This window comes from Gigantopelta aegis, chromosome 6 (genome assembly GCF_016097555.1).
Source record: "Gigantopelta aegis isolate Gae_Host chromosome 6, Gae_host_genome, whole genome shotgun sequence".
Classification (NCBI taxonomy): domain Eukaryota; kingdom Metazoa; phylum Mollusca; class Gastropoda; order Neomphalida; family Peltospiridae; genus Gigantopelta; species Gigantopelta aegis.
Genome location: NC_054704.1, coordinates 4,225,883 through 4,250,426, shown reverse-complemented (window position 1 = coordinate 4,250,426; position 24,544 = coordinate 4,225,883). Strand labels below are relative to the sequence as shown.

At 35.4% G+C, this 24,544-nt stretch overlaps 2 protein-coding genes across 4 annotated transcripts; one reads left to right on the top strand and one right to left on the bottom strand.

The window, feature by feature from the left end:
• On the top strand, positions 1 to 15,390 carry LOC121374271 (zinc finger Ran-binding domain-containing protein 2-like). 3 transcript variants are annotated; one of them, XM_041501309.1, is made up of 10 exons: positions 13 to 79; positions 1,628 to 1,819; positions 3,719 to 3,789; positions 4,327 to 4,432; positions 4,973 to 5,055; positions 5,894 to 5,973; positions 9,950 to 10,075; positions 11,316 to 11,608; positions 12,236 to 12,343; positions 13,250 to 15,390. In XM_041501309.1, exons 3-10 carry the CDS (start codon positions 3,768 to 3,770, stop codon positions 13,254 to 13,256), a joined length of 825 nt encoding a protein of 274 aa, XP_041357243.1. In that variant the 5' UTR covers positions 13 to 79; positions 1,628 to 1,819; positions 3,719 to 3,767; the 3' UTR covers positions 13,257 to 15,390. The 3 variants fall into 3 exon arrangements, with proteins under 3 accessions (XP_041357241.1, XP_041357242.1, XP_041357243.1); XM_041501307.1 differs by lacking the exon at positions 1,628 to 1,819 and having other exon boundaries at positions 1 to 79; XM_041501308.1 differs by lacking the exon at positions 1,628 to 1,819 and having other exon boundaries at positions 1 to 79; positions 12,236 to 12,349.
• Positions 15,391 to 17,386: 1,996 nt separating this feature from the next.
• On the bottom strand, positions 17,387 to 24,529 carry LOC121375671 (leucine-rich repeat-containing protein 42-like). The gene is made up of 6 exons (XM_041503241.1): positions 24,441 to 24,529; positions 22,713 to 23,170; positions 21,080 to 21,198; positions 19,724 to 19,812; positions 18,121 to 18,304; positions 17,387 to 17,842 (listed from the first exon to the last, which is right to left on the bottom strand). Exons 2-6 carry the CDS (start codon positions 23,111 to 23,113, stop codon positions 17,451 to 17,453), a joined length of 1,185 nt encoding a protein of 394 aa, XP_041359175.1. The 5' UTR covers positions 23,114 to 23,170; positions 24,441 to 24,529; the 3' UTR covers positions 17,387 to 17,450.
• Between the last annotated feature and the right edge of the window lie 15 nt (positions 24,530 to 24,544).

The window sequence follows — 24,544 nt, the reverse complement described above, 5'->3', positions numbered from 1 at the left end:
CGAATGCAGAATTAGTCAAAATGTCGACTTCGGGGCGCTTCAAGCCAAATGAAGGAGATTGGATTTGTTCTGATCCTAAGTAGGCATAATTGTATACTTTATCTTGGTGTCCATTTAAAATATTTGATGGCTTATTTAGCATAGCCGTCGATTACGGGAAAATATAACAACTTGTAAACAGCTTTTAATAAATGGGCAGCATTTCGGACCCAAACCTCATCGTCCCTGAATCTTTGGACCCCCCAAACGTTGGCAGAAAAAGGTTTTTTTTAGTAATGTTGGTCCAAATTTTTTATCATTGTAGAATACAGATATGTCCCACCATCACTATTATGTACACCGACATTAGTACAAACCTGGACAAAGAAGTGTTTGTTTTTATAATATATTATTTCCATTTTAATTTCAAACACCAAGGTCCATGTCCATGACAGTCTCTTTTAGCACTAAAGTCTGAACCAAATTATTAACAACTGCAATAAATTACTTTATTACCCATATGGTTAAAAATATCTTCGTACATATCAAAGTGATACGTCCCACTAGAATGCCAAGTGGGACGTCACACGATGACGTCATCAATTGGCGCACAACCTTACAGGAACGTCAACGAAATGATATGAGTGATATACATTAAGATCGATTATGGGTAATAAATAGGATATTAAACTCGCTACCACTTCGTATCATGTTTATGTCCCTCGTGAAATAATTTTCATTGTCACTTGTTAAAGCTCGTGACAGTTGAAAATTATTTCACTTGGGACATAAACATGATACGAAATGGAAGCTTGTTTAATATCCTATAACTTTTACCTTTAATTACCATTAGATTTTCTTCACTTTTTGTCCAAACATAAATCGTGAAACAACCCATTACATTGACATGTACTAGTATTCCACTTACATATTAGACTGAAATCATATTCATGATATTGATCACCTGTATCAACTTTGTTAAGATCTCCTAATGTCGACCACCGTCACTTTTCGCACCCTTGTTTTTGCTTCATACACCAATATTGAATAAATAAAGACTATCTAGCAATAATTTTTTGCTATGATATATTTGACAAAAGGTACTTTTTATTTCTTTCATCTTTTAAAACTTTAATATTAATATTTTGTCCAGAATTATTAAAAATAAAAACATATCGACCAGTAACTAACGTTGACAGCTTGTTATAGAATTTTGACATGGGTCATGGTTATTAGACCAGTTTTTATTTTAATAATGTAACAAAGCATTGTAATAATATAGCAATTTTGAATTTGAATGACGTCAGTATTCCAATGACATCATTTTGCATCTCCTTACAATAACCATAAACTGGGTACATGACATATCCGTTTTAAGAATGCTGGAAAAATTCCAATGCAAAATTGGTGTTGAAATTCTTATTTTTTGAACATTACTGATGGACCTGAATGTGTTTGAAGAAAATTGTGTGATTAAAAAATTGTATTTTTAAAAAGTTTTACGCAATATGGATTTCAAGTGAAATTACGGTGAGATATGCAATATTTATTTTGTACGAAGCCAAAACAAGGATACGAAAAGTGACTATCGTTGACCTTGGGACAAAACGTGCATTTTTTCACCATCTGCCATTTTGCTTTTTTATAGAATACTCTTCAAGAGGGGTGGAAGCTTCCTAAGTATGTGACGTAATTAATCTGACGTCATGATGAATGCGTTATATCTTAGCGCATATCACATCGTTCTTAGAGTCACAGTTTTGTATGTGGAATGTCACTGAAATGTTTTTTTCACGATTTGTGTCTGGACAAAATTTGTGGGAAATCTAACTAATTAAAGGTAGGAGAGTAATTTATTGTAGTTGTTAACAGTTTAGTCATCATTTTGGCTTTGTACACGATATATATATAACATATCTTAGCATCATTTCACTTCATATCCATATTTCATAAATGGAACAATTTTTTTATTAGCAATGGGAGACAAATTTCGGTGAGCTTTTAAGCATGCAGTTCTAAAGCATATCAATATTTATAAACGGACAGTTGTTATCCAAATAGCTTTCTTTTTATAAGTATTTCTGTGCTTAAATAAGCACTAACCTAGGTGCTATGTAGCCAAATTTTCCGCACATGCATCAAATACTAGTGTGCATCAGCCATAAATATTGTTAACTAGCATATGTCACCTGTTTCAGTGAGTAAAAGGTTTAGTGGTATAGCTTACAGCTAGAACTTTTCAAAACAAAAGTTTGCAGTATTTTTTCTAAACGTGTGGTGTTCAACAAAATTAGTACATAAAATAATTTATAAAAATTGTTTAAATATTATAAGGAAAATTACAAAATGGAATCGTTGCGAATCAATGTTAACAAACAACAATTTTGGAACACGAATATAACAATTCAAATGTCTTACAATTATGTTATAAGTTGAGCAAACGAGTGGTTATAATGGTAAAATTGTTTGGTTAAAAAAATATATGATACATTCAGAGTTTTAATAAATATATAAACAGACATACAGAAATTAATATAGATTATAAAATTATTAAAATGTATAAGGATCATATATTGTTGTCAAGTATCTCTGAAGAGAGTTTTGTCAGCAGACTTTACAACCATGTGACTTTAATAACTAGACAGCAGTACAGCCAATGACAGACAAAAATAGTTTTTTAAATTAAGTTTTCTTTATGAGTAAATTAGAAAAAGATCAAAATAAATGTCTGTGGCATCAGATTTGGAAAATTTTGTGTATTTTAGACCCAGTACTTGGCGACTGTTTCGGTTGTTGAAAATTATTCCGAGTGAACTCTAGCCGTATTATCACATAATATTATATTTAAACAGAATACAGTTAGAGGACATCTAAGCTAGTCCGTGTATCCAGGGCACAATATTTCACGAGAACCGTAGTTCTGTTTATGTGTCAGTTACGCAACTTGAAAATTACGAGAACCGCCAATCAGTTATGTAGTGAACAATTACATTCTAACATTAGAAGTACCATATATCAGTAAAGAAAGTGAAAATCAGTTTATGTTTTAAATATATTTGAACCACCATGCTCACAGAACCGTAGTTCAAGTGTTTTAGGATTAGGTAGGCCTAACTCATCAGTTACGAGAACCATATTTATGTAAGTGAACAATTGGTTACCTAAGTAAAACTCACGTGAACTGATTTTTGGTTACATAAGATTTTGAAATATTGTACCCTGTGTATCCATGTAGCATGAGGCACTAAACAAAAATCATCACCAGCCTCGGTGGCATCATGGTTAGGCCATCGGTCTACAGGCTGATAGGTACTGGGTTCGGATCCCAGTCGAGGCATGGGATTTTTAATCCGGATACTGACTCCAAAACCTGAGTGAGTGCTCCGCAAGGCTCAGTGGGTAGGTGTAAACCACTTGCACCGACCAGTGATCTATAACTGGTTCAACAAAGGCCATGGTTTGTGCTATCCTGCCTGTGGGAAGCGCAAATAAAAGATCCCTTGCTGCTAATCAGAAAGAGTAGTTCATGTAGTGGCGACAGCGGGTTTCCTCTCAAAATCTGTGTGGTCCGTAACCATATGTCTGACGCCATATAACCGTAAATAAAATGTTTGAGTGCGTCATTAAATAAAACATTTCTTTCTTTCTTTTAAACAAAAATCATTGTTGCTGAAATGAGTGGAATGTCACAGCAATGAGGATGTTCCAATTTAATGGCATTGTAATATATTAATTTCAGGTGTGCCAACGTGAACTTTGCCCGCCGTTCAGCTTGTAACAAGTGTGGCATGCCAAAGTCCGATAAAAAAGGTTTTCATTTTTAATAGTAATATCTGTAATAGTGATGTAAATAATGGAATTCATCAGTTACATGCACATATTTCCATTTGTTTTATATATCTTTAGATAACGAAGAAGGAAGGAAGTGAAAAATACAATATTTGTTTCTGTCATTTCAGTCCTGTAATGAAACTTTAAAATACACCTGTATAGTACCACTTATTATCTAGGTATGTTAATTAATGGTCTGTTAGCATCTGGTAATATTGTGTTAAAAACCAGAAGTTTAATTGATAACAGCCTAAAATTTAAATGATAATAACCTTAAGTTTGATAAAAGCCAGAAGTGTAAATGATAAAACACTTCATAGTGAGATTTCAAACATTTTGCCTGATGATCTGACATTTGTGCATCTCATTTATTTTCCTAAATATCTTTACCTATATTTGCATGTCAAAAAGGAATGTTTAGTGTCATGAAAACTTCTCTTTTTATTATTATTAATTATTATTATTAAAAAGTCTCTTCTGCATGAAGTTCATATAGAAGTATTGATTTATTTACAGAGAAAAAAGATGGCACATCTTTCAAGAAAGGAGGACATGAGATTGGAAAGGCGATGGCTGAAAAAAGTAAAGGCTTATTTAGTGCAGATGACTGGCAGTGTAAAAGGTGAGCAGTTTTCTAGCTGTCGGTTAGTAACTAATAATTGCAGGACGCAGCTGTGGTAGAACTCTCACCCCAACCAGTGTCCAATGGCTGGTACATCAAAGTTCATGGTCTGGACAGCCCTGATTAGCAGGTTAAAGCATTTGATTAGTGATAGAAATGGACCAGTCTAATTATTCTGCCAATTCACAACTAAAATGGTTAAAATATTATTCATATTGTATAACCATCATTTTATAATGCAAATACAAGTTTCATCGTATGAATGCTAATGAATGTAAAAAAAATTATTCAGATATTTTTTATACCACATTACCCTCATATATATGCAGTGAAACCAGTTTAAATCAAACACTGAACAAACAGGAATCCTGTCAAAACTGGCCAAATTTCATGGTCCTGTATTTTCTAAATTCTAAAACGCGATCCTCTGAACACCAGATCCTGTCTAAATTGGATAAATATTAGGTCATTGCAACTAATTTGATAATTTCATTGATTTAATTCATATTTATTAATTGCAAGAGCTTTTTTTTGTTACAGTTGTGGTAATGTGAACTGGGCCCGGAGAATGACATGCAATATGTGTAACACACCAAAATACGGCAAGGTTGAACAGAGAACTGGTAAGCTTAGTTTTTCTGTTCAGATGTAGTTTTGTGATCAGTCGTATTACTGATTGATGATCAGTTAATAACACGGACACGCTATGGGATGATTCGTGCAAAATAGTCACTATATGCCTTCGATTTTTCAGAATTAAAATCATTACATCAGTGATCATGGTCACCACCATGAAAACAGAAAAGTATTATGTTACATAATAAAACATGATCGTGTCAAAAGTTTGAAGAAGAATTGAAAAGAATAGTCAAATGATTTCTGCAGACAAGGATCTCATTCATTTATGTTAATGCAGCACTAATCCACATTGTTAGTAGAAAGTTAAAAATCAGTTAACAGTTGGCCAATCTCAAATATTTCTAAAGGTATAATTTGTGAAAAAAAATTAAAGAAACAATTTAATGATGCTACAAGGTATTTTTAATTATTGTTGTTTTACATAGTACTCAGTACTATTTGTTTAAGTTGTGATTTGTAACAAAATGTATCATTAATGCATAGTGATTAAAAAGCAGAAAGGAAAATTATTTATTCAATATATTAGTAATTTATATATGCATTAAATTAATTTTTAAAAATAAAATAGAGGCTAATTTAATTACATCAAAAATATTTAAATTATGTATAGTATTAATATATACATTTTTATTTTTTAAATTGATGTTCTTGCATTAATGGAAAAATGTAGCAGGTTTTCTCTCTAAGACTGTATCAAAATTACCTAGTTTTTGACATTCAATAGCTAATGATTAATATAAATCAATGTGCTCTAGTGGTGTTATTAAACAAAACAAACTTTTGTCTTAATGTGTTGACAGATTACCCAGCGTTGTGTTTCAGGGTTTGGAGGTGGTTACATGGAGCGGGATGAGGTCGTAGAATACATAAAGAGAGATGATTCAGACGATGATTATGACCTGGTAAGTAACTGACATTATGACGATGCTTCAAACAGTGTTGAAACATTCACAGTTGTCAAGCTGATAATAAAAGGCAGTGAGATGTTATCAGTTCACACTTATTGTTCAACAACTTACTTGTTTTGGACCGAAAACCAGAATTACCACACCAGTGAATGTGAAGTGGTTTCAACAGAAGAATTTGACAAGCTACGAATACATTGACATCATTACCGTACTATTGAATGAACAAATAGTTTCAGGTTTTGTTATATATTACTATTTATATATAGACTAAAACAGTATGACAACACAGAACACTATATAAAGATAGCAAAGTCACATGGTTACTATTGCTTCACGTTAACTTTGTGTTGTTTAGATCCTAGGTTACTGGTTGTCGCGTATTGTTCCTATCACTCTGTTAACTTTGTGTTGTTTAGATCCTAGGTAACTGCTTGTCGTGTATTGTTCCTATCACTCTGTTAACATTGTGTTGTTCAGATCCTAGGTTACTGCTTGTCGCGTATTGTTCCTATCACTCTGTTAACATTGTGTTGTTCAGATCCTAGGTTACTGCTTGTCGCGTATTGTTCCTTTCACTCTGTTAACATTGTGTTGTTTAGATCCTAGGTTACTGCTTGTCGCGTATTGTTCCTTTCACTCTGTTAACTTTGTGTTGTTTAGATCCTAGGTTACTGCTTGTCGCGTATTGTTCCTTTCACTCTGTTAACATTGTGTTGTTCAGATCCTAGGTTACTGCTTGTCGCGTATTGTTCCTTTCACTCTGTTAACATTGTGTTGTTTAGATCCTAGGTTACTGCTTGTCGCGTATTGTTCCTATCACTCTGTTAACTTTGTGTTGTTTAGATCCTAGGTTACTGCTTGTCGCGTATTGTTCCTATCACTCTGTCAACATTGTGTTGTTTAGATCCTCGTTTACTGCTTGTCGCATATTGTTCCTACCACACTGTTAACATTGTGTTGTTTAGATCCTAGGTTACTGCTTGTTGCGTATTGTTCCTATCACTCTGTTAACTTTGTGTTGTTTAGATCCTCGGTTACTGCTTGTCGCGTATAGTTCCTATCACTCTGTTAACATTGTGTTGTTTAGATCCTAGGTAACTGCTTGTCGTGTATTGTTCCTATCACTCTGTTAACATTGTGTTGTTTAGATCCTAGGTTACTGCTTGTCGCGTATTGTTCCTATCACTCTGCAGTGTTCGAGATTAAAATTTGTGGCCAGTATCCCAGTTGGATACTAACATTTCAAAATCTGGTATCCCACCTGAGAATTTAGTATTATATGGTATCCCAGTGGGATACTGGGTTCTTGAAGTCTGGTATCCAAAATTAAATTCTGGTATCCCCGGGATATCGGGATACCGTTAATCTCGAACACTGCTCTGTTAACTTTGTGTTGTTTAGATCCTAGGTTACTGCTTGTCGCGTATTGTTCCTACCACTCTGTTAACTTTGTGTTGTTTAGATCCTAGGTTACTGCTTGTCGCGTATTGTTCCTATCACTCTGTTAACATTGTGTTGTTTAGATCCTCGTTTACTGCTTGTCGCGTATTGTTCCTACCACTCTGTTAACATTGTGTTGTTTAGATCCTAGGTTACTGCTTGTTGCGTATTGTTCCTATCACTCTGTTAACTTTGTGTTGTTTAGATCCTCGGTTACTGCTTGTCGCGTATAGTTCCTATCACTCTGTTAACATTGTGTTGTTTAGATCCTAGGTAACTGCTTGTCGTGTATTGTTCCTATCACTCTGTTAACATTGTGTTGTTTAGATCCTAGGTTACTGCTTGTCGCGTATTGTTCCTATCACTCCGTTTACATTGTGTTGTTTAGATCCTAGATTACTGCTTGTCGCGTATTGTTCCTATCACTCTGTTAACATTGTCTTGTTCAGATCCTAGATTACTGCTTGTGGCGTATTGTTCCTATCACTCTGTTAACTTTGTGTTGTTCAGATCCTAGGTTACTGCTTGTCGCATATTGTTCCTATCACTCTGTTAACATTGTGTTGTTCAGATCCTAGATTACTGCTTGTCACGTATTGTTCCTATCACTCTGTTAACATTGTGTTGTTTAGATCCTAGATTACTGCTTGTCGCATATTGTTCCTATCACTCCGTTAACATTGTGTTGTTTAGATCCTAGATTACTGCTTGTTGCGTATTGTTCCTATCACTCTGTTAACTTTGTGTTGTTTAGATCCTCGGTTACTGCTTGTCGCGTATAGTTCCTATCACTCTGTTAACATTGTGTTGTTTAGATCCTAGGTAACTGCTTGTCGCGTATTGTTCCTATCACTCTGTTAACATTGTGTTGTTCAGATCCTAGGTTACTGCTTGTCGCGTATTGTTCCTTTCACTCTGTTAACATTGTGTTGTTTAGATCCTAGGTTACTGCTTGTCGCGTATTGTTCCTTTCACTCTGTTAACTTTGTGTTGTTCAGATCCTAGGTTACTGCTTGTCGCGTATTGTTCCTTTCACTCTGTTAACATTGTGTTGTTTAGATCCTAGGTTACTGCTTGTCGCGTATTGTTCCTATCACTCTGTTAACTTTGTGTTGTTTAGATCCTAGGTTACTGCTTGTCGCGTATTGTTCCTATCACTCTGTCAACATTGTGTTGTTTAGATCCTCGTTTACTGCTTGTCGCGTATTGTTCCTACCACTCTGTTAACATTGTGTTGTTTAGATCCTAGGTTACTGCTTGTTGCGTATTGTTCCTATCACTCTGTTAACTTTGTGTTGTTTAGATCCTCGGTTACTGCTTGTCGCGTATAGTTCCTATCACTCTGTTAACATTGTGTTGTTTAGATCCTAGGTAACTGCTTGTCGTGTATTGTTCCTATCACTCTGTTAACATTGTGTTGTTTAGATCCTAGGTTACTGCTTGTCGCGTATTGTTCCTATCACTCTGCAGTGTTCGAGATTAAAATTTGTGGCCAGTATCCCAGTTGGATACTAACATTTCAAAATCTGGTATCCCACCTGAGAATTTAGTATTATATGGTATCCCAGTGGGATACTGGGTTCTTGAAGTCTGGTATCCAAAATTAAATTCTGGTATCCCCGGGATATCGGGATACCGTTAATCTCGAACACTGCTCTGTTAACTTTGTGTTGTTTAGATCCTAGGTTACTGCTTGTCGCGTATTGTTCCTACCACTCTGTTAACTTTGTGTTGTTTAGATCCTAGGTTACTGCTTGTCGCGTATTGTTCCTATCACTCTGTCAACATTGTGTTGTTTAGATCCTCGTTTACTGCTTGTCGCGTATTGTTCCTACCACTCTGTTAACATTGTGTTGTTTAGATCCTAGGTTACTGCTTGTTGCGTATTGTTCCTATCACTCTGTTAACTTTGTGTTGTTTAGATCCTCGGTTACTGCTTGTCGCGTATAGTTCCTATCACTCTGTTAACATTGTGTTGTTTAGATCCTAGGTAACTGCTTGTCGTGTATTGTTCCTATCACTCTGTTAACATTGTGTTGTTTAGATCCTAGGTTACTGCTTGTCGCGTATTGTTCCTATCACTCCGTTAACATTGTGTTGTTTAGATCCTAGGTTACTGCTTGTCGCGTATTGTTTCTATCACTCCGTTAACATTGTGTTGTTTAGATCCTAGGTTACTGCTTGTCGCGTATTGTTCCTATCACTCAGTTAACATTGTGTTGTTTAGATCCTAGGTTACTGCTTGTCGCGTATTGTTCCTATCACTCCGTTAACATTGTGTTGTTTAGATCCTAGGTTACTGCTTGTCACGTATTGTTCCTACCACTCCGTTAACTTTGTGTTGTTTAGATCCTAGGTTACTGCTTGTCGCGTATAGTTCCTATCACTCCGTTAACATTGTGTTGTTTAGATCCTAGGTTACTGCTTGTCGCGTATTGTTCCTACCACTCCGTTAACTTTGTGTTGTTTAGATCCTAGGTTACTGCTTGTCGCGTATTGTTCCTATCACTCTGTTAACATTGTGTTGTAGTTTGGCAGAAAGAAGCGTAAGTCAGGTTCCAATGCAGATGGAAATGCAGGAGAGGATGCGATGGGTGAAAAAGAAGAAGAGGAGAGTGATGAAGAAGCGGTTTCAAAAGACAAAGCTTACGAAGAGGTAATGTAGCTGTTTTCAGTTTGTTGACTTTAGTGGCCTCTCACTCTTTATTTCTTACACACCCGTGTAGGAGATCACCGTTGTGTATCAAAATCATATTCAACGTATGTTGGAGATCGTTCCCGAGAGGTCATGACCCAGTTTAGTGTTATTGTAAGGAGATGTAAAGTGACGTCATTGGAATAATGACGTCATTCAAATTCAAAATTAGCTGTATTATTACAATGCTTCACCACATTAAGATGTTCACTTTTCATCAATTTCATTTTCCGAGTGGTTGGCAAATGTTTTAGAGTGCTCTATTTTTTTAAGGAAAACTAATCTGTTAGTACAGTAGTGATTTGGTTATGACATGGTATGTATGCTTAAAGCCAATTATCCATACACCATGACACAACTAGATTACGTTCTATAACAACATAATTTAGTTCATTATATTGTTTACATTTTCATTGTTTCGAGGTATGTAAGAAATAGAATACTACATTCGTGTCCGTTTGAGACCATCTATCTTACAAGTTGTTTAAAAACATTTTTAAACAATAATTCCTAATGTAAACAGAGAATAAGATATGAGTTTCTGTGTGATACCATTTATCTCTCAACTCATTGTTTAAAAACGTTTTTAAACAACTCGTAAGATAGATGGTATCACACAGAAACTCATATATTATTCTCTGTTTACATTAGGAATTATGTTTGGCATCGAGAGCCAAGTAATGTGTTGAACTGAAAATGTTGTGATTACTTTTATTAAGTCCTATAAATATACGCATTTACTACTTGTATGGTCAGTGGTTTTATTAGATCCCTCCTGTAACTTCACATGCAGACATTACTGATGGGCTTGTTTACTTCCTGTTTTCAAGAAAAAAAAACAAAATGATGTTAAAATCAAAAACATACTGCAAACATATCTGTTATAGCCTTTTTTCATACCTGCTTGTAGTTTTTATCCTTTATCTTTCCAAAGCCAGACGCAGATCCAGAGGGAGTGTTGAGGGGCTTGCACACCTTTTTTTAATTTAAAAAAAAAATTGTGTTCAAACACCTCTTATGATGCCTGGCGCCACCCCCCCCCTTCTCTTTCACAAACCCCTGGATCTGCACCTGAAAGTTGTGACACCTTTACCAGTGATTAAGCAATATGCGCTGGGGTGTCAAGATATAAATAGTTCCTTTTTTTTTTAAATGGTGTGTTTGTAACTCGTCTATTATACTTATACTATTGATGTTTCAGGAGGAAGAAGATGATGATGATGATGACGATGATGTTGACTTGTCAAAGTATGCTTTGGACAGTGATGATGAAGATTTGAAGGCAGCCATTACAAAACAGTCTAGGTCTAAGTCAAGGTCAAGGTCACAGTCACATTCTAGTTCTTCATCTGGCTCAAGGTCACGGTCGTCATCTCGGTCCAGGTCATCTGACTCTCGATCTGGGTCGTCATCCAGTTCGTCTAGGTCGCGGTCACAGTCACACTCAAGAGAACGGCGGCCACAAAAAAGACGTCACTCTGAGTCTAGGTCCAGGTAACTGGTAGTGCGCGGGTAAAGGTCACAAAAGGTCAATATCACTACCTATTACAAGCTTCATTTTTGTTGCGTAATGTGGGGTATTGTTTTGTTTTAGGATATTTGTTTTGTGTTTATTTTATCTTCTTGATACAATATTTTAGAATTAGTTTTTGTGTTTGTGTGTGTGCATTTGCTTGTTCTATCTGGGTTGTTTTGTTTTGGGGGGTTTTCCCAGAGGTCTAAATATGTGGTTAAGCATTATTTATTTTTTAAATATTGCATGCTTGATATTTCTAGGTATCTACAGAACTTTGTCAATAAGAGCTAAGCTTGGTGGGGAGGAGGGAGATTTATGTTAATATTCTGTAACTTTTTTGAGAACGTCTTGCAGCCACTGATAGCAACAGTTTATATTGTTCAGAATGTCATATTGACAAAACAAGTGTATGTAGCTTGTCAACTACAATAATATGAAGAACAGCAAATTATATCGGAGGGGTGGGTCAAATGTTTAAAAATACTTGAATTGTTTGCTGGGGATTGTATGTGATGTATTTTCATTTGGTTATACTGACTCTTATTAGGGTATTTAAACAGTTTATTTAAATATTGTTTTATTCGGAGCGTCATTTTTACCTGTAGGTCAAGATCCACTGATGGCGAGTCAAGAAAGAAAAACAGTCGCCGCTCACGCTCAGAGTCCGGGTCAGGGTCATCGTCACAGTCACCAGAGCAGAATGGATCAAGGCGGTAGAGGTTTGAAATAGAGATTAGGACAGAACCCTGAAATGTTTTTATAGTCTTAATGATGTCAGTGAGGACCGTATGGTTAAAAACACTAAACAAATAATTCCACATTTTCCTGAAATGATAAAACCAAAGCATGTTAAAATAATTTGTGCTTTATTAAAAAAGAAAAGAATTTTCAAAAACTCCGCTGTGACCATGACCAGGGCTTCTAGATTGTGGTAGCCCTACTCCCATGGCTAGTTATATTCAATGTTGGGCTAGTAAATAACTGCTATTGCCAATCCTGACAGTTAGTGAAAAAAGAAGAAACAAAGTCAAATGTTGCAGTTAAGTCCATTTTATATATGTGAATATTCTGCCCACCCCAACGTTACTGTTTTTAAGCTCTATCCCCCCTTTAGGTGACATATATCTGATTATTACTATTGTTTAGTAAAATTGTATTAATTTAAAGTAAAGTAGGGCTAGTGGATTTTTAATCGCGGCTAGTAAATTAAAAAGAAATCACTGATCCCATTGCTATTGGATTTTATAAAATTCTAGAAGCCCTGCATGACTTTTCCTATGTAATGTAAGTGAATGTAACATTACGCAGTTTAAATCACACTCTAAGAGATAAAAGTATGCAAACATCACTCAAAATGAGTGCAGTATTTTCAAGTAGGCTTGTTGCATGTCCCGTTGCTCTAGTCAGTAGGGTAATAAACCTACACTGTTGGGAGTACCATAAACAATTAAACATTTTGAGCTGTAGAGCACATAGTATTTTGTTATGGTATTGTTCAACTCTGTTGTTTGTTTGGTTATTTTGTGTCACATATTTAAATGTATTTATTATCTGCAGTTTTGCTGTTATAATAGGGTAAAAGAAATAACAATTTTTGTATTCTTGTTTTTGTTTTTCAGAGCTTGATGTGCCTTCCACCTGGCTTTGAACTCAGATTATAATAAAATATTATGTTGCAATGTGGCACATAATTAAAATGGTATTATGGTTGTTGGTATCAGTAAACGTGTCAAGTAAATTTATGATATCTTTTTTCCTTAAAAACATATTGCATAAATTATTAAAATAAATCCAACTTTTCTAAGCAAATGAAATTAGTTTTAATACATTGTTACATTTTCTTGTTCATCATGTAGTTGTCTGATTCTGTTTAATTATTTTATCTCTACCAAAGTCAGATAATGATATGGTCTGAACTCTTTTGAAAGCATCATACTAGTTGGTTTAATAACAATGTTTAGCAATAAAATTAGTCTGTAAGTTTGTCTGCAACAGTTTTATATTATACATTTTCTGTGTGACGTATTCTATTTTGGGTGACATAAAGTGTGTATTCACAAAATAAGGTCTTATTTCAACACAGGATGAGTTTGTCGCTTTTTAACAAAAGCCTGATTCTACAAATAAAATTTTAAAATGTTGTCTTAACAAATAACCTTCGCCTAGTTGAGCACATTTATTAGTTTCGAGCCTTTTGTTACACCAATAACTAGCAATAACAAAAAAAAGGGAAATATTCCTCTTGAACTTGATAAACTGAAGTTTACAAATAACCCAAATGAACAAAAATGTCAACTATTTTAAATTTCTTCACCTTATAGTTCTACAATGTTATTTTGGTTCAAAGTAATTAATGTATGTAAGCTAAAAATACTTATTATTGCATAATTGTTTTCCTTTTTTCTTGGGATTATTTCCCCTGTTTGAAATACCACTGCTATTATTTAATTATTGTTTATAAGCAGCTTTACTAAAAATTTAACAACTAAAAATTTCATCTAAATGCTTAGCCCAGATGTTGAGTCCAGGATTTATGTTTCTAAAGCTGTCAAGTCTGGACTCTGTCTTAATCTAATACCATACATATTGCAAGCAGGCAAGAGTTCAGATTCGAGTTTAAGCTGAGTAAAAACAATGTTATATGAGCATAGACCCAAGCTTTTACCCCATTTTTTTGTGGCACAAATTCGTGCACACAATCTGCTACTGGAAGGTGGTAAACCGTAGATCAGTTTTGCAGGCAACAAAATGGCAGCATGTTTCTCTTTATTGTCTTATTATCTAACCGATTGTCTTAAATGTTTTTCGAAGAATCCTAATTTTATACTTACTATAACATTCATGATGTCGCTTGTGTCCTGTCCTTGGCTCAGTTTTTACTTCTAATCTCTAATAATTGATCACCATTATATTCTCGGTGAAAACACATTGTAACAGTTGCTCATCCCAAACTTTTAAAGTGGTCATGTTCTCTTTATAAAATGTTCATGATCTTAATTTTACCTGAATCAAAACTTTTTAGTTGTTTAGCCTTTACTTGTTGTCACGGTTGTCCAAATGTACAGTATTAATTACATTAAATTTACTATTTTAATAATAGTTCAGAACTTGCCCAACCAAATAGTTTTAGAACAGATTGGATATAAAATGTTTCAGTTCCTTTGTTAAATTCCCGTATTTCTGATAGTTATTAAACATTGAAAAAGCAAGATATTCAAATGTAACATTTCAGTAAAAAGAAACAAAAGTATTAAAATAAAAATCACCAATATATGTCTGCGTTTATTTTGACTTCGATGTAATGGATTGAAATAAAATGACTCGAATATACAACAATTGGATTAAGTTTTCTGATTGGTAACTCTGTCATGATACTTTCAAAATAGTAATATAGACTTAACGAGACATATCCCAAGAATGTCTTCCAAACCATTCAGATTGTGGTAATTGGTTTCAATTCCAAGGTATGCCCATCTTAACATATATTCACAGTAACTAATTCCTTTTATGGAGCAGTTTCCGACAGATTCAAAAACTATTGTAAGAGTCAAAAAAATTATTTGCAGTTTCTTAGATGTTTATTATTTTTACCCAGCATTACTTGTATCTTTTTGCAGTGTTATATTTCATGTTCTATTCAATATTTTTACTTTATAGGGCATGTCAACAAATGAATTATGTAATTTTATAAAGATGTGGTAGCTGCCATTTATGTTGTTAGCAAAACGAACCTAGATATTAAATGTTTTTCAACTGTGAACTTGTTTGTTTTGTTTTTATCTTACTTAAAAGCTGCAATGACTGTTGAACAGTTTCTATGTTGGCATGTTTAAAATGTATTTTCTTACTTGTCTGCCTCAACTTTGAAAAACCAAGAAATTTGTCAACAAATCAGTCAGTTTGTGGATATTGGGCTTCAAAGGATGGAGGGATGGGGGGGGGGGGGGAGTTGACATGTGAATGCCTTCCAACTTCATATTGTCAGTCTGATTGGTAATAAATTCTATCAGTTAAAAAAAACCCATTGTTTAATGCTAAATCAGCTTTACAATGAATTCGATGGACTTTAATACATTTAGTACTGTAATATGTAGGGTCTCCACAAGTCCAAAATATGAGACTTGAGTACTTGACACTTACACTTGATAACGAGACTAAGGAATAAAGTAAAATAGTATTATATATCTTAATTCCTGCGCTGAACATGGGTGCCAAATTAAATGAAAATGCTCTTCCTTTGCACATTGCTTGAAACTTAATTAGATATAGGTACGTTAATATTTATCCTATTCTATTCCATTCCTTGTACGGGTACTCGAGTCCTGTGAACAGACTTGACCCGTGCCCGAGTACTCATGGAGATCCTAGTAATATGCATATCCCCATCTGTCCACTGAAATAAAAATATATATTTGAGAAGATGGGACAGTATAAACAAACTTGTTTCCAAAATGGACATTATCCAGTCTGCTGGAAGAGGCGAGTGATTGCTCTCACCTGGAAAGCTTTAGGAGTGGCAAAGTGAACATCCTGCAATAATACTTTCCAATACATTTTATTTGAAACTCTTAAGAGTTCTTGCATGGCACATTTCATCAAAGTGATCTTCAGCTTGCCTTGATTTTGCTCGTGATGAAGACTTGTGTGTCTGAACAGTGGAGTATGTGAACACCACATACACTTAACAAACCAAATGATAGTATGCCAATTTTTCTTTTCTTTAGTTTCATGAACTTCTCTTAAAAAGGGAGTGGGACGTAGCCTAGTGGTAAAGTGCTTGCTTAATGTGCTGTCGGTTTGGGATCAATCCCCATCAGTGGGCCCATTAGACTATTTTTCACTCCATCCAGTGCACCACGATTGGTATATCAAAGGCTGTGGTATGTGCTATCATGTCTGAGATAGTGCACATAAAAGATCCCTTGCTGCTAATCGAAATGAGTAGCAGGTTTCCTCTCAATATCTGTGTGGGCCTTAACCGTATGTCCAAAGCCATATAACCATAAATAAAATGTGTTGAGTGTGTCATTAAATAAAAGATTTCCTTCCTTCCTTCTCTTGAAAGGGTCCCTGCTATTATTCAGGGTTCAACAAATCCATTAGTCGTCTGTCCTGGCCAGTGTAAATCATCAACTGTATTACTACAATACACGGGGCACTAGCCAAAGCTTCTGTGAGGGCCAGTGTAAATCATCAACTGTATTACTACAATACACGGGGCACTAGCCAAAGCTTCTGTGAGGGCCAGTGTAAATCATCAACTGTATTACTACAATACATAGGGCACTAGCCAAAGCTTCTGTGAGGGCCAGTGTAAATCATCAACTGTATTACTACAATACATAGGGCACTAGCCAAAGCTTCTGTGAGGGCCAGTGTAAATCATCAACTGTATTACTACAATACATTGGGCACTAGCCAAAGCTTCTGTGAGGGCCAGTGTAAATCATCAACTGTATTACTACAATACACAGGGCACTAGCCAAAGCTTCTGTGAGGGCCAGTGTAAATCATCAACTGTATTATTACAATACATAGGGCACTAGCCAAAGCTTCTGTCCTGGCCAGTGTAAATCATCAACTGTATTACTACAATACATAGGGCACTAGCCAAAGCTTCTGTCCTGCCAGTGTAAATCATCAACTGTATTACTACAATACATAGGGCACTAGCCAAAGCTTCTGTGAGGGCTGGTGACTTTCTCAAACATTTGTAGAACACTACTATTGTGAGTAATTATCAACAATGTGAGTAATTATCAAATAAATCAAAGTTTTATTGCACTCGTTGAAATAAAAATGGAATAAAAACAAGTTGGATCAAAAGAGATCTGCGAAGCGGCTCTGTTTTCTGTTTTCTGAACCAGAATACATTGCTATCAACAATATGTCTTCATCATCGCAGTCTCCAGTGTCTTTCAGTTCTATTTGCTTCCTCTTTTTACAGGGATGTTTAGAAAGAAACACTTTTGGTTTGACCTGTTCAAAATCCACTGACCCAGTTCTGTTTGTGGTTTTGAATAAGCAGTCCATTTCTTTCATTTCTAAGTTAACACAGTTTTGAGAAGACAAGACACTGACATCGGTTTTCTGTTGATGACAACCAGCAGTACTTTGTTTTGTAAGAACTAATACAGACGTCTTAGCCAGAGTCTGAAAAGATGCTCTATCGGAGTTTATATCTTGATTGATGCCTCTCGATGTTCTGCTATCTGTAATGGATGGAGTTATTCATCACATGAATCCACATGCTACTCATCAGTAATGTATATTAAAACAAAATATACGGCACTTTTGTTGTTATAGCATGTTTGCTGCTATAATATAATGGCAGCTAAAATGTATTTTTAATGAATACATATTTTAGTATAAATATTTAATACACCAAAAATTGTAATAATATTTAACTTATAATGAAAACAAATATCATTGATGTAAAAAATAAACGCTGGATCTTAAACAATGATGCAGCCTGACTTTGTGTACTTACAAAAGTTTAATCGTTTTGGTTTTGAAGTATTTAGTTTCTGCCTTCTTTGGCAGTCCTGGATCCACGCCTCTATGACAGTAGCAGCCCAGCCCTCTGTTTGAACTTCGAACAAAGGTGCATCTGATGCTTTCTCCGTTAACTGTACCAATCTCATTTCCTCTTCAAATGCTGCCGTTTCTAAAGGCTGTAAACACAAATTGCATTGATAATTTATAATGACTATAAATTGGATCACATCGACCCATTTCCAAAAGTTTGCCGACATCACCAAGCTGTTTATTATTGAGAAGGTAGTGTCGGCTGATTTCCCAACAATTCTTGTTACAAACCAATTTGAGTTGACTGGTCATTTTGACACATTGTGTTTTCTTTGGAGTTATGGAATGCCTGAACAGGGTACCAAACAAAGCTCTGCCATATTAAAACTTTAAATGCATTATAACATTAAATGTGATCCAGGGGCAGGTGCAGGATCTTCTAGGTAAGGAATACAATGTTTAACATGGGTACCTCCAGTGTTCAGGGTTTGAAAAAGGCCAGTGTTTCTGCCAGAAAGAAATTTGTGGGTACGTTGTTATGGAATTGACTGCAACCACAGTTAACTGTGGGTATGCAAGGCCTCCCCCCAGAAAGAAAATGGGTTAAGTTTAGGGTTACGGTTAAGAAAATCGTACAGTATTAATAAGAGTAATTAATTTTGTCAAAAAGTTAACTTTAAAAAATGAAATATGCAAAACAATTTGGGTATGGCCCCATACCCATTTTACCCCCTGACAGAAACCCTGGGCACTTGCAGTATTTAAAAGCATACTAACATGTATTATTAATACCCTACCGGTCCAACCGGAGGGGACTATAGGTTTCATTTCCGTCAGTCCCACATATGTTTTCCGAATGTTTTATGCAGCAGGATTTGAGATATTGATCTTTCATGGCGATTTACCCATTTTTGACGGAGTTATTGCCCTTGAACATGGGCAATGTGAAAATTGTTTTTCCAGACTTCTTTTTGGGGCCTTGAGATATTCAAATGAAATTTCGTATATAGCTTTATCATGTACTGTTAGTACAGTTACAGATGAAGTTTAACTTTCATGGCAATTTACCCATTTTTCACAGAGTTATGGCCCTTGAACTTAGAAGATATGAAAATTTGTTTTTAGCAGTACTCTCAAAATGCTTGTTTTTATGCTGTTCTACCATAGAAATACAAAACAATAAATGCATAAAGCCAAATAAAACTCTGTGGTTCTGGTTATATGTGAAGACAATGTTAGTAGGTAGGCTGTAACTTTTCTATCAAACTGGTCTTGGCAAAGAGCAATAAAGTAACATTTCAAACAAATGCTGTTCTCTCACTGTTTTGTCGATCAGCATGTGAACTTTTTTCTTCTTTTTTTAGGGTTGGCAAAAACGGTACCAAAAATTTTAAGGTTGGTCAGATAACCGGAAATACTATTTTTTTTATTTGGCCTTATATACATCTGCTAAACACTGGATTTTTCTGGGAACTTTGAATTTAGTGGGGTAGGTTTCCCCAGCATCCTGCCCTTGGATCTGCATATTGATGGTGGTTACCTTCTCAGTAAACACTGGTACAAACCTTCACAGAAGTCCCGCTCAGATCAATGACTTGCAGCTGGGTGAACACCCTGAGGTAAACCACGCCCTTCACTGTTATCTGGGTGTTGTCTGGAATACAAAGGTAATTATAGTTACATTATCAAACTCATTACTGCAGTAGAATTAAATCTGTGTTTGTGTTTTAGCAAACTGTGTTATGGAATGAAGAGATGGCACTGCTGGTAATTACTGCCTACATCCATTAGTACTGGTTGTCGTGCTTGGTCAAGTATAAGGTTAATACTTTTAACTTCTCTTACTAATCACCAGTGGCGTAGCGTGTGTTGCCAGTGCCTGGGGAAAGGCAAGTATTGCGCCCCCAAACCAGTAGACCGTTGGCACTCCCAGAGTCCCTTCCACCAGTCCAGAATTTAGTGCCCAGGGCAACCGCCCCAGTGGCCCCGCCCATACTATACCACTAATCACCTGTCTGTCCTAGAGGCGTTTGCCCAGGACAGTATACATGAACCTCTGTTCTAAACCTGTAAAACATCAATATAATATGTACACATTAATTTCCATCTGGGCTGTTTGTATGAATACAGCACACCAGTAATCTGTGAAGGGTGGGTAAAATTCATCCTCCAATATTGATGGTGGTTATGACAATAGATTAAAACCGTTTTCAGCTAAATATTTAAGTGTTTATTCTGGTAGTAATTCTAGTTTGGCCTGACATAAAAAGAAACTGGAAATGACAAACATTTTCTATTTTTACATGCAAATTGTGAATATATCAGTCAAGATATAAATTGAACAGTGATACTCACCCATAGTGAAGAACTCATTCAAGTTTTAAACTTTTTTTCTTTTTTTTTTTTAATTATCAAATATAAAATTTAGAAGGATAAACTACTCAAGAAAATATAATTTCACTCCAGTCATGAGCAGACTTCTTTTCTATGGGCGAGTAAAGCTGTTTTATTTATCCTGACAATGTTTTCACAAATTTCACACAAAAATAGAATATTTGGTTTTATGTTCATAAATAAGATGAAAATCTCGGGTTTATTTTATAATGGTACTTGATATTTAAAATAGATGAAATAAGGGTAGGCCTAACTAAAAGCAAAACTGGCATAAGACTGAGCTAGTTACTTGAAACTACACAGTGACATGTAGCATCTAGATAAATGGAAAATAAATTCTTTCTTTAAAAAGTGAGTGAAAAAAAGAGGTGGCCAGTTGAACAAGTATATTTTTTCACTTGTCCATTAGAATTTTTACTTTAGTTTGGTTACTAGTATTTACTGAACCCAGGTCCCTATCTACTTGCAGTTCTCAACATTATATTTTGATTCTCGTATGCAATGTGTTTATCAATGACACTAGGTACCTGAAATATCTATTTTCTGCAGATTCAAGGGACCTTTCTTGAACATCCGAATTGGTGATGTCATCTTCCGAATGCCTTCATCACTTAAAGCATTATTCCGCAGGCCAAGTAGCAACAAACTGTCAAGATTTGTAATTGGAAATGTTTTATTTAACGACACACTGAACACATTTTATTACGGTTATATGGTGTAAGACATATGGTTAAGGACCACACAGATATTGAGCGAGGAAGCCCACTGTCGCCACTTCATGAGCTACTCTTTTTAATTAGCAGCAAGAGACCTTTTATATGCATCATCCCAGACAGGATAGTACATACCATAGCCTTTGTTACACCAGTTGTGGAGCACTGGTTGAAACAAGCAATAGCCCAACAGGTCCACTGATGGAGATTGATCCTAGACCAACCGTGCATCAAGCGAATGTTTTACCACTCACCTACGTCCCATCCCAGATATGTAACGTGGAAGGCAGATAACAATGACATTATACACAAAGAAACCAGTCTGATTGAAATCGGCTCCACTCGTTATTATGCAGTGGAGGTGATTTTAATCAGATTGATGACAAAATGTTTTCATTGACATTACTAGTACATGTATGTAGTACCCCTCAATTTTTAACTACACCATGGTCTCCGTGTTGTACAGAGATACAATTTGGAGTATGTTTACATGGTTTTAAAATTTTGATGTACGTGAACATGTAATTACTATCAAACTGGTGATGCAGAAGTCATAAAAGATTCTCAGACTATGAAGTTGTTGCCATGTGTTCTGGTTGGGGATTCTGGGGGTTTTGTTAGTACTGGATGGGCGCTATGCCGTATTGCATATTGTGCAGGATGTTATTAGTCCCCTACCGGTCTAACCGGAGGTCTACAGGTTCATCTCTGTCCTTCCGTCCATCTGTCCCACATATAGTTTTCCCGGATGGCGTTTTCAGAAAGCTTTGATACTGAACTGACATTTTGTGTATAGCTTCATCATGTACTGTTACAGATCTAGTTTGACTTTCATGGTGATTTTAGATATTTTTGATGGAGTTATGGCCCTTGAACTTATTAGATATAAACATTTGTTTTCTAAACTTTTGTTTTGCAATGCCTGAAGATATTGATATGAAATTTTGTATATACCTTTATCGTGTACTGTTACATATCAAGTTTAAATTTTATGGTGATTTTATGTCACAGAAGTATGGCCCTTGAATTTAGGAGATACGAAAAACATTTGAGTTTGGTAGAGGACATGTATTGCTTTAGCAGTACTCATAATGCTTGTGCTGCATAGTGAACTCTACTTGTTCCATCGGATATAGTACTAACTAAACACCCCAAAACTGCAACCTGAACCCAAAAACCCATGGTTGTGCTACTGATTATACCAAACTTGAGAAATCATGCCAAGATATAATTTTGTAAAACAGCTTTGAGACCAACGTGCTTTGAAGCACTCAATATGTTTACACAATACAAAAATCAGCCTTTTTCAATTTAACAAATTGCAAATTTGTATTAATGTTAATAACATATATTAATAATTGCATTGGTGCCGAGTGAAGGTTCGAACTTCTAAGCAGCTTGAGAAAAGAGAAATAGTGCATTTTATTTTTAAACCTAGCAGGTATACCTGTCAATGTTTGCTACAGCGGCAATCAAAGGGTGATCGTCTCCAAGACCACAGGATGCGAGGTCGAGCCCCGTCAGTCCTGTGAACACACAGATGGTGTCGGTGTAGTTATTGGCAACCAGGTGATTCTGTGACAGATTCAAGTGACTGAGAACCTGCTGACCATACGCGTCCGAGAACAGACTCATGTTGGTGACCTCACTCCGGGACCGCTCCCCAAACACGCCAAGTGAAACAGCCACAGCAAATATTTGTTCACCAATCCCGTCAGGGAAATCCACAAATGATTCAACATAGTTCAAGTTTTTCGCCACATATGTGATGCACAAGTCAACAAGTCGGGTGACGGAACATGCTTTTAAATATGTAGGACTGCTAGGAGGTAGAGCATTGAGTCCCATTGTCTGCACTGTTGGGACAAGTCAAGTGAAAATCAAATCTTTCAACTACTGGCAGATCTACAATGTAAAAGACAAAGAAAACATCAAGACAAATGGTGATTCATCCACAAACTAAAATAACATGAAAAACTAAACAGCCTACAGTATAAAAACATTGACCCAAACAAAATGTTTAAATAATGACATCTCAGCACATTTTAAAGTCTGGCTGTTACACTAGCACCTTGGATACTGGTGGATATATGCAAGGTGATCAAAGAATAATTACCCACCCCAATGTAGTCAACTCTGGCTGTTAGATGTCTAACATAAAATTATAAACTCTAACATGTTTAATAAACTGGCTGTTAGACGTCTAACATATACACTGTTTGACAACCACAACTGGTTATCCCTGAGGTTTATTTTAATTAAGGAACTATGTGGAAACATTCTCCGATTAGGTCTCCCCACCCCCCATCCCAACCAATGCCCTATGACTGGTATATCAAAGGTGACACGGTCCTGTCTACGAAAAGTGCACATAAATAAAGATCCCTTGCAGCTAATGGAAAAATATAGCGGGTTTCCTCTAAGACAGTATCCAAAAGTATCAATGATTACACTGGTGTAGGAAGTGGAGGGGGACATGCCCCCCACTTTGTAGCAGCAGTGATGGTTTATATATTTTTTATATGTGTGTGTGTATGTATGTATGTATGTATGTATATATATATATATATATATATATATATATATATATATATATATATATATATATATATATATACATACATACATACATACATACATACATACATACATACATACATACATACATATATATATATACATACATATATATATATATACATACATATATATATATATATATATACATATACATATATATATATATATATATACATATATATATACAGTAAAACTCCTTTAAACCGGACACCCTCGGTAACAAGGTATCCAGTTTAGAGAGGTTCTCTTCTGTACCAATATTTAAAAGGGGGGCCGCAAAAAATGTCCGGTCCGGGTTTACAGAGGGTCCGGTTTTGAGATATATATATATATATATATATATATATATATATATATATATATATATATATATATATATATATACATAGTGAAACCTCTTAAAACCAGAACCTCTGTAAACCAGAATTCCCTCAAAACCGGACATTGTTTGCGGCGATATATATATGTGTTCCCCCTCCCCCACACACACACCTTCCTACGCCCCTGATTAATAAATCAATGTGCTCTAGTGGTGGTGTTATATTTGTAAAACAAATGTTAACTAAACGACCAAACAGCGCCGTTAACAATATACTTTTAACACCACGTTTTATCAACGCCACCTCGTTCCATTCAGTTTCACCGTCGATATCTGGATGATTGAATTTCGCGCAAAACAAATGGTTCAATTTTTAGCAA

Coding starts and splice junctions, on each gene's coding strand:
- LOC121374271 (XM_041501307.1), top strand. CDS start 21: ATGTCGACTTCGGGGCGCTTCAAGCCAAATGAAGGAGATTGGATTTGT. Junction 3,790..4,326: donor GCCAAAGTCCGATAAAAAAG/GTTTTCATTTTT, acceptor ATTTATTTACAG/AGAAAAAAGATGGCACATCT. Junction 10,076..11,315: donor AAGACAAAGCTTACGAAGAG/GTAATGTAGCTG, acceptor TTGATGTTTCAG/GAGGAAGAAGATGATGATGA.
- LOC121375671 (XM_041503241.1), bottom strand. CDS start 23,113: ATGGGACTCAATGCTCTACCTCCTAGCAGTCCTACATATTTAAAAGCA. Junction 21,199..22,712: donor GCTGTAGCAAACATTGACAG/GTATACCTGCTA, acceptor AAATCTTGACAG/TTTGTTGCTACTTGGCCTGC. Junction 18,305..19,723: donor TGAGCGGGACTTCTGTGAAG/GTTTGTACCAGT, acceptor TTGTGTTTACAG/CCTTTAGAAACGGCAGCATT.